We start from the raw sequence: 15,152 nt of genomic DNA, 5'->3' as shown, positions 1-15,152 counted from the left end.
TTTTACTGGAAATGTTGTTAAAATAATGATATACAATAAGAATGCGAAAATGTGTCTATTCACATTTTATAATTTCTTATAGGAATTTGTGTATGTGCATTCTGACTTCAGGCGTTTTACTCCTACTTCTAAAAGTCTCATCAAATATGCTGAGTATTAGCAGTTTGTATCCTCAGTTCTCTTTGGTAGTGAGATTTGGGCACCAATGTTTACGATTTCTAAATATTTTTTCAGGAGACAGGTCCAGATTTCTTTGTTATTCTGAGAGAAAGACTAAACTTATTTCAGGCAGTTATTCAAAACGTAAGCTAAAAGGGTCGAAGTAGTCTAGTCTTGGTAGATTAATAAACTACATTTTTAGAGAACGATAACAGAAAAAAAATATTCTGAGTTAAAAAAAGTCCAGGTGTTTGTTACTGTTGAGACAAATATTTTAATTTTTAAGTGTTTGAAATGTATGTGGCAATATTAGGGTTATGTAGTAAAATATATGCAAAACTACAAAACACTCCTTTTATCAAACTGCATTCAAAATTTTGCAAAACTTCAAAATACATTGGTTTTGAATTTCACCTTATTAAAGAGTATGCTGTCTGCTTGATATGTTTCAGGCATTAAAACTGCCTGATGAAAGAAGCAGTTTCATCTGCTATGAGTTACAGGAGCTTGTTACACTGTCTTTATAAATGCTGTTAGGAACTTCACAGTGTCTTTGAGCTGATCAGGTGGGAACTTTCCAACCACGGCTTATGCTGTGTTGCGTCACTATTCATAAATGGCATTGTAGAGTTAACTTGCATAAAATTGTTTTTAATCCTCTTAAGTGTAAAACATTTTTGCTGAATTACAATCAGGATTTTTTCCATAAAATGCATTATCAAAGGAAAGGCAGAAAGCTTTAAAACATGTTTATAAGCAAATCCTTTCATTGCAGATAGGAAGGATTTCCTTTATTTTAAAATATTCTTTATTTTGAAATTACATTTAGTTATGCAGTTGTCTCAAACACTTCAAAGTTTTGCAACAGTGTTTGAGGAAGAAATCATCAGCTTAGACATTCTGAATTAATTTGATACTGGCTTTTTAGGACTGGTTTTGAAAGAGTTTTTATATCTGGACTGTTTTCTTAGAAAAAGACGTTAACAGGACAGATCGAACAAATAAGTTCTATGAAGGCGAAGATAATCCAGGACTGATTTTACTTCATGATATTTTGATGACCTATTGCATGTATGATTTTGACTTAGGTAAGTTGTGTCCCTCGGAATGTAAAAGCTTCCTTGGCTTCTGATACGCAGTTTTGCTAAATCCTATTAATATAATTGAGCTTGTATTGATTACAATGCTTTTTGTAAATGTTTTACAAAAGACTTAATATTTTGTAGTATTTAATAATGTAGATAAATTTGTTCAGTTCTTCTTTCTCTCTTCAATTTGATGCCTGTCTTAGGCATCTGAACTCATCAGTTTTGGTGGGATTGGGAATTAAGTGGAAGTTTGTCTTCACCACAGACCTACTGTTGTGGGGTTCTTTTGTTCTTTTTGTTCTGGGGGGGTTTGTTTTTTCTGGGGTTTTTGTTTTGGGGGTTTTTGTGTGGTTAAGTTTTTGTGATTTAGGTTTTTTTGTGTTAATTTTTTTAATAGAATTGAAGCAGGCTTGCTTTTCAGACTTTTAAATGGGTTTGGATCTTTGGAGCCTTGAGTGTTACATATATTTTTAGGACTGATAATATCAATAAAAATGATAATCCAGCTGCCACTGCTGTAATTAAAGCTCAGCAAGCTGAACCAGCTGTTTGTAAACATTATATTCTTGTGAATATTTTAAAAGCTGGTTCTTGAGAAGTGCACTTAGCAATCTGTCAAAAATTACATTTTAGTGCATGCATCTGCTGTGGAGGGAAGAACATAAAACATCTTGCTTTAATCTCAGTGTTAATGTAATGGCTAAATCTTGGCTTCTTGTTAATTGTCTTGGGAGGGAGGAAAAAGATACTTGTATTTGGTTCCCTCTCCACCACTGGCATGACATTTGGCTGTTGTATACTTTGGAGTTTTTTTGGGTATTCTGTACCAGAAAAGTTTTGGGATTCTAAAAGCCATTCGTGCCAGATTTTGTAAACAAAAAGTAAAATCTTTAACCACTAGTAAACAAGCTGCAGAGCTTTAGTTCTTGTCAGCTTTTGTTCTCTCTGAAAGAGGGTCTTGATCTTTGGCTTGAAAAAAGAGAAAACTAAAACGGATGGTTTAAACATGGAGCTCTGTTTCACCTCTTTCCACGTTTCAACATTCATTAATGCACAGTGACATTACAGATGAAAGTAAAGCAGATTCACCACCCACTCTGTTAAAAACATTGTTGAGATGGCTTAAATGTGCACACCAGATAAGTCTTTTGTTTTATAAGCAAGCAGGAATAATGGAAATACAGTAAATTTGACATAGTTACTGTCCAACGCTTCTACGCATTGGTGCAGTGCTCCTCTTAATCTTTTGACAGCAGCTTTAGAGGGGTCTGAATCATGCCACAAACTGCCAGATAGGGGAGGGGACAGAACAGCTGTTAATAGAATATTTTTCTGAATTAATTCCTTAAGTCTGCATTAATGAAATTGGTTTTATTATTAAATAGACTTTCAAACTGTCTCAGACAGAATTTTCTTTGCATTTATTTTTAGTTAGCTGTAGTATTAAATATATGGGGAAGAAAACTATTTTTTTTTTCTTTTGACCTTTTAATTATTTACCTGTTTGCTATTACTTATTCTATTTTTATTCTCACAGCTGCTCCATATTTCCAGTTATTGACTCTAATCCTTTTATTTAGTTACACAGTTACAGTTACATCATTGAGAAATAAAGTAAACCGAGAAATGTTATCTTGAACCAATCACTGATGACAGATACACACATTAATTGTGTTCTCTTATTTAGGGAGGTCAGCAACAATTGGGCAATAGATAAGCTGACATTAGCATCAGTGATAATTGGAAGAGTGGGGAAGAAGAGGAAAAATTATCTGTAAAAATCATTATGCTCTACTTAAACTGTTGGACTTGAACTGTTGGACTGTTAATTGCAAACAAGAAAGCTGGAAGAAGCATTAAAAATCTGTGAAAATTTAAAAAATGTTTTTTGCATAACTAAAATTTTACAGCTGTTTGTAGAAATTATATGCTTTAGTGGGCATTTTCTTCTCCAGTTAAATTTCAATCTTTTCTTGGAAGTGTGTGAGTACTTTTTAGGTGGTGTGAACTTTATTTACCAGTTCTAGGCACAAAACTTAAAAGCACATCCTTGAATCAGATCTAGATACATGTTGCTTTTGTGCCTCTTGCAAGCAATACTTTACTATTAATTCCCTTTCTCACTTTGACAGGTTGAATTCTTTGTTGTTGTCTGCTTGGTTATACAGATGGTCTTAGGCTTGGATGTATTTAAAGTATTGTCCAAGCAGAACAGTCCCAACTTCCTTAAATAAAGGGATCTTTAAAGCATATTCAGTGACAGAAAAAAAAAAAAAAAAGTGTAGAATGCAAAGTTTTCTTCATAAGAACTGTTGCACTGTGTTTTTCTGGAATTGCAGCTCAACATCTCTTTAAATGAATTTGAGAAGAAATTCTTCATTTGGGGGTGGGTGGGGAAGTGTGAAGACATTCAAAATTTTTAAACGTCTAGAAGAAAGTAACCAAGTACAAACAGATTATATACAAGTTTGTATTTGTGATGGTGCAAGGTAAAGACTTAATCTTAAAAATATCAATATATGCTCCTGAGTTCTAAATAGGAACATTTTTACTAAAAATCTATTGTGCACAAACTCAGTTTGTACATATTTTAAAAGCTGCTAGAACAATGTGTTTGCTTTCTGTTCTCTTTAGATTGGCAGAAAGGGCTGATAAACCTTATCAGATCTGCTGGATGTTGGTGCCTATTAATACAAATTTGTCTTTGCTGGTAGTTGAATTGGAGAATTATAGTATCTGTATGTGCTAACATTTGTTTCACTCAGTCATTCATCACACTTGAAAAATTACTGTTTAACTGTTGAGTTGAAATTCCTTTTTTCTTTTTCCCCCCTCTGCTTTTTCTCCATCAAGGTTATGTGCAGGGGATGAGCGACTTGCTGTCACCTGTCTTGTATGTTATGGAGAATGAAGTAGATGCCTTTTGGTGCTTTGTGTCATACATGGATCAAATGGTAAAATGAGGCTTTTTTGGCCCACATAAACAGATAAGCTACAAATAGTATTTGGGGTTAATTTTACTTTATAAATTTCACCGGGTTTTTAAAATTCTTTTAAAGCAGTCATTTCATGTTTGAAGTCAATACGCTTTTGTTGATTGAGGTTGTGGCGGGTTTGCAATAGTATTGCTGTACAATACAGGCATATTTGGCTCCTTAAGAATTTCAAAGTAACTGTAACAGACAAATTTGTATTTATCAGGAGTCCTTAAGCAGGATTTTGTTCAGGATAATGATTTCATTGTATACCTGCCTTTTGGCTTTTGTTAAATGCAGTTTAGACTTCCCACAAACTGAAGCTATTATGACTTTTGCATGTGGCAAAAGAGTGTGTGACTGATATGAAAGTAAAAAAATTTGGGTTTTATTGTTTGAGTGCAGTCATGCTGCTTTGAAGTACAGAGCTTAGGCAGATTTAAACTATCATTTATTACATACAAAAATGTTAGTATAGAAATACAGTTCAGTGCTTTAATTTAGCATTTGCATTTAGTTAAGCTTCTCAGTAGAAGACAGACATTTCATTAGATAGAAGTATAGTTAAACATCCATGTGTTAAATACCTAAAGGGTGAGAACCACTCTTGAAATAACAAAACTTTGTCTAAAATAGCTGCAGATCTCAAAATTGAATTAATAAAAATGACAGTGCTAATGTTTTATTCCATACAGCATCAGAATTTTGAAGAACAGATGCAGGGTATGAAGACACAACTAATTCAGCTGAGTCATTTGCTTCGGTTACTAGACAGTGGATTTTGCAGTTATTTAGGTAGGTGTATTATTCATGTACAGTAACTGAAACAGCTTCCTGCATTCTGTTCCTTACCAGTTTAAATATAATTCCAATATTATATGAGTACAGGACTTGTAACTTTATAATGCCTAAAATTCTTCAATAATAGCTCTATGCTTATGGAAGAAACAGGGTCATCCTGTTATCAATTCTAAAAATATACCATACTCTGGAAAATACCTTTGATTCTAAAAAGGGCCTGCCATCTTAAAAATTAGTGGTGTGAGCATGTACCTGTAAAGTGTGGGGTTTTTTTTGTTTTTTTTTTTTGACCTGTTCTCTGAATCAAATCTAATGCTTCTGAAATGTCACACTCTTATTCCTAGAATCTCAAGACTCGGGCTACCTTTATTTTTGCTTCCGGTGGCTTCTTATCAGATTTAAAAGGGAATTTAGTTTTCAAGATATTCTTCGACTCTGGGAGGTAAGGAAATATTTCAACATACAAATTCAGCAGTTTTTGGCCTTTAGAACAAAAAGCATGGATCATTTTGCAAAGTGTTTAATACTCTGATAAAGTTTAAAAAAAATTATTTGGCGCAGTGATCTGAGGACAAACGAACATTTCTTATGTCTTTTTAGCCTGAAAAACAATTTGTGAAGTTAATGAAATGTGCTAGCGCTGGTTTGGATAAATTGGCTTTTGTAGAAAGGTTTGGACAGAAGCCTTCAACTGAGACTCTTAAGTAAAAATAGTAAGTGGAGAGTACTTGTTAACTGCTAATGGAAAACAGCTCATGATAAAAGAGCATTTTTTTTGATTAATTCCTTGGTATTGGTGATTCTTTGTAGATTAAGTTGAATGAAGCACTATCAGGGTAGTTTGTATTAGCCAAAACCGTGAGGAGGACGATGTCAGAAAATAGTTAATCTTGACAATAAGGACTTGAGATGCCAAATAATATTATGTAAAACATCAGAATGTTGATGTTCTGATAATTCTGTGTTAATGAGATCTTTCTTTGATTTAGATGATGTTGGAATCAAATGGAATAATTAAGATTAACTAATATTTTGGTCTTTAATTTTTTGTTCTGAGAAAAATGAGAAGTGTGTCAACAGTAGAGGTTTATTGTCTAAGATGCATTTAACAGGGGCACAGTATTCACTGAAAATTCAGAAGAAGAGAATAAATGCTCAGATGAGCAGAGGGAGTATTTTTTAGGACATAACATCATATGTGTTGGGGAACAGACAGGTAATGAAAAGAACAGGGCTGAACTGCATAAAGTTTGTACTATAATGAAAAATAATGTTGATACTTTTATTCACTTTTTCCACTAATGAAAAAGGAGTCACATAAAGAGCAGGACCAGTATTTAAAACTGTCTATAAAGTAAATAATATTTAGCTTTTTTATCATCAGTTGGTGGGATTTACTATCATAGAGTATTGAGGTGGTATTTCAACCAGAGGACAAAAGAGTTTATGGATAACATTCATAAATAAGGAAACCAACATGTACAAAACCAGAATAATTCTCTTGTTCCAAGGTATAAATGATAATGATTTCAGAGGGGAGATGCACTCATCTCTTCCCCCCAGTATTATGTTGTCTTTTCAGTATTTTTTAAGGACTAATTTTTCTTCTTAATTTGATAACAACAGTATTTTTATTTGTAGTTTGTAGTCCCAGGATGGCATGTTTTTATCACCTCTGCTTTAATGCATATATATGTGTTCATACAGAAAAGAAACACACTATATTTCTCTCTCAAGTATATATTTTTTTCCTCTCTTAGGAATACAATGAAAACCTGTTGATATATGATAGTCTTGCAGGTTTCTTATAGCACATCATAATGTATGTTTACTACAAGTATTTGATTTCTTTGCTAGGATATATGGAACAGCAAAGGGAATATCTTGTTTTCCTTTTTAAAACAAAGTAATTAAGGCATTAAGTTGATGTTTTTATGTGAAGGCCAGTGTCACCTCAGTGTTTCTTCTCCAGTGCGTAGCCATGCAGTTCCACTGGTATCAGTGAAGTAAGTGAGATTTACAAAGGCAAGCTGTAGGCACAGGAGGCCTTTTCCCTTTATAGAGAAATTAACTACTTTTTTGGGTATTTGGCTGAGCAAAACCTCCAGTTTTTTGAATTGAGGGAATACATTTGAAGGCAATATTACGCTGTGACGTACTCACTTGCAGAGCATAGAATGTGATGAAAGAGAGGTGCCATCTGAAATTCCAGTCCCCTGGGTTCCAGGGGCTTTTCTGTCTAATCTGTTAATTTCAGGGTTCTTGTGGATCTCTGTTTCTGTCCACTGACTCATATGAACCATTAAGTTAGCATCAGACACTTTTTCTCTCTTCCCACTGGCTTCATGACTTCAGTGTTCTATCACAAAAAAAGGAAAGAAAGATTCTTTACTTGTCTGGTTTCTCCCATCTCCATTCACCTTGGAAATGAGAGATACCAGTTCTCATCATCTGGAGCAGAGGCTAACTCCCAGCCTTTGCACTTCCTGAGCAGGAGCCATAATCAAATTGTGGTAGAAAATACATGGTTGTTTCATTGCTGTGTGACAGACTTGCATGCGATAGAGAGGTGACATTCCACCTTGTGTGGATAAGCTGAGACACGTTACGTGAGTGCAGTTATTGGCGATGTTACATGTAATGCCTCTTGTGTGTGGGTTAAACTGCTCTGGCTGTGGAAGGGTTTCCTTATAGCACGTTTTTGCAGTGCTTCTCAAACACAGCCCAGATTTTGTGATACTGACCCACTTCTCTGCTGGCCCAAAATTGAGAGCAGTTCAGTCCCTCCTTGAAACTGGAGATGCAAGCAATATCACCTGATAATTCCCGTCAGTTCTTAATCTTTCATTTGCACAGTGGGTGACTTAGAAGAAACACAGAATAAAAATTCTGTAACAGAATTACAGCTAACTCACACCTGGCTCCAGTATTATTCTAGTACCGCTGGCGTAACATAAAGCCAGAACAGTTTGGGAATAAGTTACTTTACATACACTGGTTACAATATTCATGGCTGTTGAGGTAGCTCTAGAACAAATGAGTCTTTACTTGTGTAGCTGTATCAGAAAGCAAAAAGAAAAAAATATCTACTGCTCCTTATTTTTATATTTTTACTTTCATATTTATAGTTTAAATGCTGCTTTTTCTTCCAACAACTTCCAATGCTGTTGTGCATTTGCACACATAACCTTAAGTGCATGCTCTGCTCCACACTTTGAAAGGTTTATCAAAAATGGTAGCAAAATTTTTTTTTTTCAGCAACTTGATGTTGAACCAAATCAATGCACAACTGTCAATAAGTCCTTCTTAGGAAGTAGGAGTAGAAGAACATAATAATGTATAGACAGACTGTGTTTGGTAGATTATAGATATTTTCATTCAATTGTTATTTTTTATCAGCCTACTTGCATTCCAGTCTCTCTCCTTGAGTGAGAGAATAGTTTAACAGAATATTGGTTGTCTGAAAAAGATGTGAAATTTTATTTCTGAACTGTGTCTTAATTGAAACATTTAAGATTAATTGCACCTTATTTTGGGTGAACTTGGTTTGGATACTTTTGGGATTTATGCAATTCTGTTTACAGGTTACATGTGCTAGTGATGGAAGTTCAAGTATGAGCTCTTGCTCAGCTATAAGGCTCAATTCCATCAATAATGATGCAAAAAGTTTTTTTGCTAATGAAGTAACAAATTTTCAGCAGTCGGATTTCTTACCTGCTTTTTTTGCGAATAAATCAATTGTCTTGAATCCCTTTATCTGTCAGGGCAATTTGTGCAAGCAGACTTTTGCTTCTTTCTTGTTTTGTTGGCAAAATTGTTCTCCAGCTTTCTGCCTACTGCACAAGTTCTTTTCAAATACTATTTTTTAAGGGTTTTTCTAAATGTACTAAAATAGGGTATTAGTACTGAGGTTGCAATTTTGAGTCCCAGAGAATTTAAGAGTGATTAATTGTATCCTCCATGGGACCAAAAGCCAATGTGTCTTCAGTCAGAAAGGAATACCCACCCATCCCTGGTACCTGCGTATACGTGTCTTTCTCATGGTGGTGGGACTGGGAACAACTTTAGTACCATATTTATAAACATTAGAGCCTTTTTAGCTGTTGCTGGGCATGATACTCTTCTGCCAATTCACACTTAGTGCAGATATTCTAAGCCATACAAATAATTTGTTAGCTTCAGTTACTTCTGTTTCACATGAGCTGAGGCAGAGCCCACATTCACAAGACCACAAGCTCAAGAAGTTTTGTAGCGTTACAGTGGACAATATCTTAAGAACCAGATAAGCATTTGGTGACTCAGACTTGTTGTCTATGAAGGGCCAAAAGTAAAATTGCAAATAATTTTATGAATACTTAGTTGCTTTCAAAAACACCTTACTGTTAGTTTAAGTGATTTCAAATTTCAAATGTAGGGTTTTTGTATTTTAACAGGTCATGTGGACGGAATTGCCTTGTCAGAATTTTCATCTTCTCCTTTGTTGTGCTATCCTAGAGTCTGAAAAACAGCAAATAATGGACAAGCACTATGGCTTTAATGAAATATTAAAGGTACCAAATTCTTATGCATTATTGTGCTGGTTTTGGCTGCAGTGGAGTTGTCTTCCTAGTGGCTGGTATGGGGCTGTCTCTTGGGTATTAAATTAAAATATTAATTAACTTTTTGGAGTTAATGCAGTATGATTGTGGTTTATGTTGGGGGAGAGAAAGGTGCCTACCATCTTCTGAAGGGTCTATTCTGCAGACTTTCAAAATGGTTTGTTGGACGTCTGTGTTTATTGATGAGATCATTAATAGATCAAAAATGCTTCTCCCCTCAGATGACTGCTTATTATATTTAATACTAACTTTCACTTTATCTTCTATGATCTAATTTATCATCTCTGAAAATGTGAGCTGCTGGGGGAGGTACATAGGAGGACCAGATAGTTTGTTCTGTTTAGAGGTACTGTGGATTCCTCTTGCAGACCTTGGATGCTGGTGAAAGGCTGCTGTTCCATACTGTATTTTTGAGTAGCCATTTCTCAAAGCTTATAGACTATGTCTAGCATTTCACAGCTCCAGGGGCAGGCTAATAAGGTGATACTTATTAGCAGTGCAGTACAGTATTAGTGTATTTTGGGTAAAACATAGCTACCATTTATCTCACTTTGCCTTGTGAATCTATTTTTAGCATATCAATGAACTGTCTATGAAAATTGATGTGGAATATATACTCTGCAAAGCAGAAGCAATTTCTATGCAGATGATGAATTGCAAGGTAAAGATATCTATCTACTGTGAATGTTTATAGACAGTAAAAGTATGTAGTTAGCTGTAAGTGTTCATATATGACTTGTGAAATAACTGAATGCCTAGGTACAGTGAAGCGTGTTGTGTAGCTGTGCTGTGCAATGCCTGTGTTTGAGAAGTCTGTGAGCAAGAGTGATTGATTTTATAGAGTAATACTGTTCACTGGGGGAAAGCTGAGTTGTGCTTTTTGGTTGTGATTTCTGGACTCTCACTAGGTAACCTCACTCCAAGAAATTTGATGTTTGATGTGCTTGAGAAAAACTAGTTGAAAGGTGCATTGCATTGAAAGCATGTCAGACTTACTAGGCAGAAACTGGTGGGTCACTCAATAAAACCAATTTCAATAACATGAAGTGTAATTATAATAGTTGATTAGGCTTTTACTTTTGTAATGAAGATTCTGTTGTTAACCAGGAATTAATTCCTGAGTGTGTTCCCTTTACTGTCTTTTTGAAAAGCAGCTGCAGAAAATGGTAACTGTAATGTAAGTATTGCTGAGAGAGATGCTTTCAGAACAGCTAAATTCAGATGAATGATTGCTCAGATGAATCAGTACTGGGAATGCAGGATGGACAGAGAGGACTTTGTTGTTAACTTTTTGCATTTAATTACAGTGGTTTTTAATATTTCCCCTGCCACCTCCTTCCTAGGAATTGCCTCAAACAGTCAGTGAGATCCTGGGGATAGAGAACAGTTCAGTAACACCGGATTCAGATACTGGAGAGGATGAAAGTGGAGCTGAGTTGAGTTGTCCGACGTCGCTGTATCAGAGTATCTCAACCCCTGTAATTGCTGCCAATGGGACAAGGGACGGCGCTCAACAGACGGCTGAAACGCAGAGCCTCACACCTGCATAATTACACTCGGTCACGTTGGAGAAAGACTTCTACTGCGCACGTTTCGGTCAAGCACTTGAGAGATGGATATTTAAATCTGGTGTTGATTAAGCTTTAAGGTTGTAAAGAAAATCTGTACTGTAATGCTTTTGCATTAAAGCTTTACAACATGACTCAACTTAACTATTTTTGTAGTTTCTTCTACCAAAATAGCCTTTTGTTTTCAATAACATTCCTTAATATTTTTGTAGCCAAGTGCATTTTCTTTTTGCTGGTAAACTGGAAATGGATGGTGATTAAGAATGAAAGAAATTTCTGCATTTGCTGAGCTTTCACACATACTGATCTAAGACAATGTGATCTCTTTGATTTGAGCAGATTCTCAATATGCCAGCTGAAGCTGCTGTACAAAATTTTCAAGCTGAAGTGATGCTGATGTGCTAAAGGAGGATTCTTTTGTAAATGGATTTTTTCCTATCTCAAATGTTTACAAAAATACTTCTAAGTATTTGTTGCTGGTTGAATGTAGATTTGAAATGGACATTCATACTTGCACAGTTTAATGTCCAAATACTGAATTTTGTGTAATTGGGAGTGGATGAACAGTATATTTTTACATTAACATATCTTCACTTTATATATACATATATATATATTTACACATATACACACACTATATACACAAATGTTTGTGAATACTAAAAAGGATAGTCGTATTTTCAATATCTGAATAAACTTGACTGTTCATTCATATGAATCAGATTTACCAAATTAATGCACAGCTCCAAACTGGGCTCTTTTTCAAAACTTTTCTAACTGAAGGTAACTTTCATGTGAATATATTCAGTCCTACACTTGATGTAATTTTGCAATTGATATCTTGCAAACTTTACTAATGTTCATATTTGCTAGTATATTAACCGATCAATTAACTACTTACACTGTTTTTATGGCAACATTATTTGGAAAATTAATAAGCAGGTTATAAAAAAGCCAACCCACAAACCACACACCAGAATAGTAATCACAATTAATACTAATGCATTTTTTGTATTTGCAAAAGACAGTGAGTTTATTCCATGCCACGCTGATGTCCTTTGACGTTATGTGAAATTTAACACAACTGATTAAGTGTATTCATTATTTGGTAACTATTGTACATATATAAAATAAAAGTCAAAGCTGATTTAGTGTTTTTAATTAAATCATATTTAGAGAAAAAAAATCTAGTTGTCTGGTTGTTAATGTAAGAACATGAGACAGGGGAGAGCTAGTGGTTAGTCCATGGATAGGACATATTTTGTGGGTAATGAAGGGCTGTGGGAGTTTCTGCTTGTTGCTACAGAATGGAACATGCCTTTCCTCTCTAGGTAGTTGAAATGTGGGATATGGCAGAGCTTTCTTTTCTTGTGGAGCAGTTTACTATTACAAATGTTATTTGTGCCATATTAAGCAAATACAAGTAATACAAAAGGCTTTAATAGATAAATCAAGTTGTTACAATAATTTGGGAGTCAATTCAACTTCTCTCACCGCTTGTGAGCAAACAGTGGACAGCTGAATCAGTATAGATTTTGGTTTTAATATCTTCAATGTGCTATCTCTCATCAGTTAATAAGAACTTGAGTCCTATGCTGTGAAAGTCAAGGATTCACAGCTCAGTATTATCTGTAGCCTTTCATTTCCTGCCCAGGAAATTGCTGTGAAGCATCATGCCTTTGTTCCCTGGTGAGCATTGTACTTCTTGGCAGTTAATTTAATGTGACATAGAATACAGAAAGGCATTAGAACTTAGATATTCAACACTTTGGTTCAAAGATATTAAGCAAGTTAGTTTCAGTATTTTTGGAGCTCCTAGTTCACTTTGAAGTGTACTTGCAAAATGTTTTTCATCAAAGATTATATTCAGTGAAACTATGGAAGGAGGAGGGAAATATCTACAACAGAAATGCAGTGGGCAAGCTGTCAGTTAACTGTTCTTCGTTATTCAGGATGTACAGCCACAAAAAACTATTCAAGATACTGAGATCTTGAAGAACACCAGAACTGGACTGAACATGAATATTCAAATGTTTGGGAAAGGCATATTTAAGTGGAATTCTGTAATCTCTTAGAATTACAGCTATGTCTGCTAAGAAAATCTACCAGCCCTTAAAGTAAAGTTTGCCTTTCTTTTTTGGGAATAATTGTTCATCTTTTGCCTTTTTATTTAACACTTAGATGTCAAGGATGAGAAGGTTGCTTGTGAGCTAACTGAGCAGCTGTGGGGGCTTGTTGGGCTAGGTAGGCTTGCTCAGCTTCCCAGCAATAAGATGAAAGGCCCCTTGCAGCATTCATTATCTGTAGTTTCCTTCCTGCTGACAGGCAGCCTTGCAAAGAGTTACAGGAGGAACTTCATCCTCCACACCAAACTATTCCTGATTGTTAGGGATGGATTTAGATTCAGTGGAGACTACAAAAACACTGTGAGAAGCCTTAATCAGGATCTTGATGGCTAAAATGCCATGAAATGCTTTGGGTTGATGGTTCAGGATGTTTAAATTTCTTTTGTGTTTGAATGACATAAATTGTTTAGATTTAGTAAATGTGAACTCAACCAGAACACAGTTTGGTCACAGTTGTCAGGCAATAAAAGAGGCAATACTGGTTTAAATCCTGCAAATTTGTTTTGTTTTTAGTGCTTGACAATTGAAGATAATTATCTTCTGTGGGTAAGATTGACAACTTCGTATTTTTCAGTCATAGCAGTTTTCCAGTGTTACCTGTTCCAAGGTAAAAATTACATTGAGATAGTTCTTTCAAAGCCGTTTTTTTCTCATTTTGCCTGTTTGGACAATTTTATTTGTTTTGAAATTACATTCTTAAAGTTATTTTACTCTGTTTGTGAGCAAGATGATAGCTTACAAAACAGAAATGGAAATAGCTTACAAAATGGAGGTGGAAGTTTCTTGGAAATTTGGACTAATGTGAATGTTTATGAAATGGATTTGATCCTGGGAAGTAAAAAACTATAAAAAGATGATCCTAAATTACCCACAGTCATCACTTAAAGCTTCATTTACATTGAGTAGTGCCTGTGCTGTTCAGCTACAGTACCTGTGTTTGCACCCAGTGAATGTTGTAGCCAGTGGCCTTCAGAACTGTGTTGGGTTAGGAGGTTTTTGTTTTGGTTGTTGCAGGTAATCTTCTTAAGGAAGCTAAGGCTATATGTGTGTTACAGCAAGTCTTGATTGCTTTAAGAATCAGATGTAGAAATAGTGTGATAATTGAACTATAAATCAAAACTAAAACATCGCTAATACAAAACACTGTATTTAATTTAAGGTGTTTATGTTCTGTACAGCCCAGTTTTGTTGCTAATAAGATTTTTCTTAAAAACTTTTAAATTTTTTGAGTGGACAGTTTTAAAATGCTGATGGTGCTCCATTAATTATTCTCTTCAGTTTTTCCTCACACATTATTTGACAAAATTCCTTGGCCCCAGTCAGCCAAACAGTGAGGAGCTGCTTTCCTCATTACTTTCAAATATAATCTTGAGCACCAAATTAAAGCTCCATAAATGAAACTTTTCAGAAAACTGTGAAAAGTGTTCTAGCTTCAACTTTTTGAGATAATATTTTAGTTCAAAATATGTGGGACACTTGTTCCTCACTTGTGTAAATAATTTTCTGTTATAAGACAGTTGCCTAATTTGAAAAAAAGATTTTATTTAAAATAATTTAGCAGTCAGAATTTGGATTATGAACTGGTTTTGGTATCACTAGCATGATTTTTGCATACTACTGTGATGCAAATGAAACCTTACCACGTATGGGGTTGAATTTCTGTAAGTGGAAGTAATGTTTTCCTCAAATCATTCCCAGTTAGACAACAGAGATGACAACACTGAACAGGTTAACGACATTTTAAAAGTGCATCTGTGAATTGATTCATGTTACAAATAGGACTGGAAAAATGCTATTAAATGGGCTAAGTGCAGGATTAATAATTTGCTCATGTGTT

General features: G+C 34.8%; 1 protein-coding gene across 2 annotated transcripts in view; it reads left to right on the top strand.

Moving 5' to 3' along the window:
* The window catches only part of LOC131592966 (TBC1 domain family member 15-like), a 35,758-nt gene extending 23,385 nt beyond the window's left edge, over nt 1-12,373 (top strand). For both annotated transcript variants that reach the window (XM_058864984.1, XM_058864983.1), the window contains exons 11-17: nt 1,131-1,247; nt 4,101-4,201; nt 4,918-5,017; nt 5,368-5,465; nt 9,457-9,573; nt 10,196-10,282; nt 10,965-12,373. In XM_058864984.1, coding sequence (XP_058720967.1) covers nt 1,131-1,247; nt 4,101-4,201; nt 4,918-5,017; nt 5,368-5,465; nt 9,457-9,573; nt 10,196-10,282; nt 10,965-11,171 — 827 coding nt within the window. In that variant the 3' untranslated portion in view covers nt 11,172-12,373. The remainder of the gene's footprint in view (nt 1-1,130; nt 1,248-4,100; nt 4,202-4,917; nt 5,018-5,367; nt 5,466-9,456; nt 9,574-10,195; nt 10,283-10,964) is intronic.
* Nucleotides 12,374-15,152: the final 2,779 nt, after the last annotated feature.

The sequence above is a fragment of the Poecile atricapillus genome, chromosome Z, assembly GCF_030490865.1.
Source record: "Poecile atricapillus isolate bPoeAtr1 chromosome Z, bPoeAtr1.hap1, whole genome shotgun sequence".
NCBI classification, from domain to species: Eukaryota; Metazoa; Chordata; class Aves; order Passeriformes; family Paridae; genus Poecile; species Poecile atricapillus.
The sequence above is the reverse complement of the archived record's forward strand: the minus strand, read 5'-3'. Positions and strand labels throughout refer to the sequence as shown.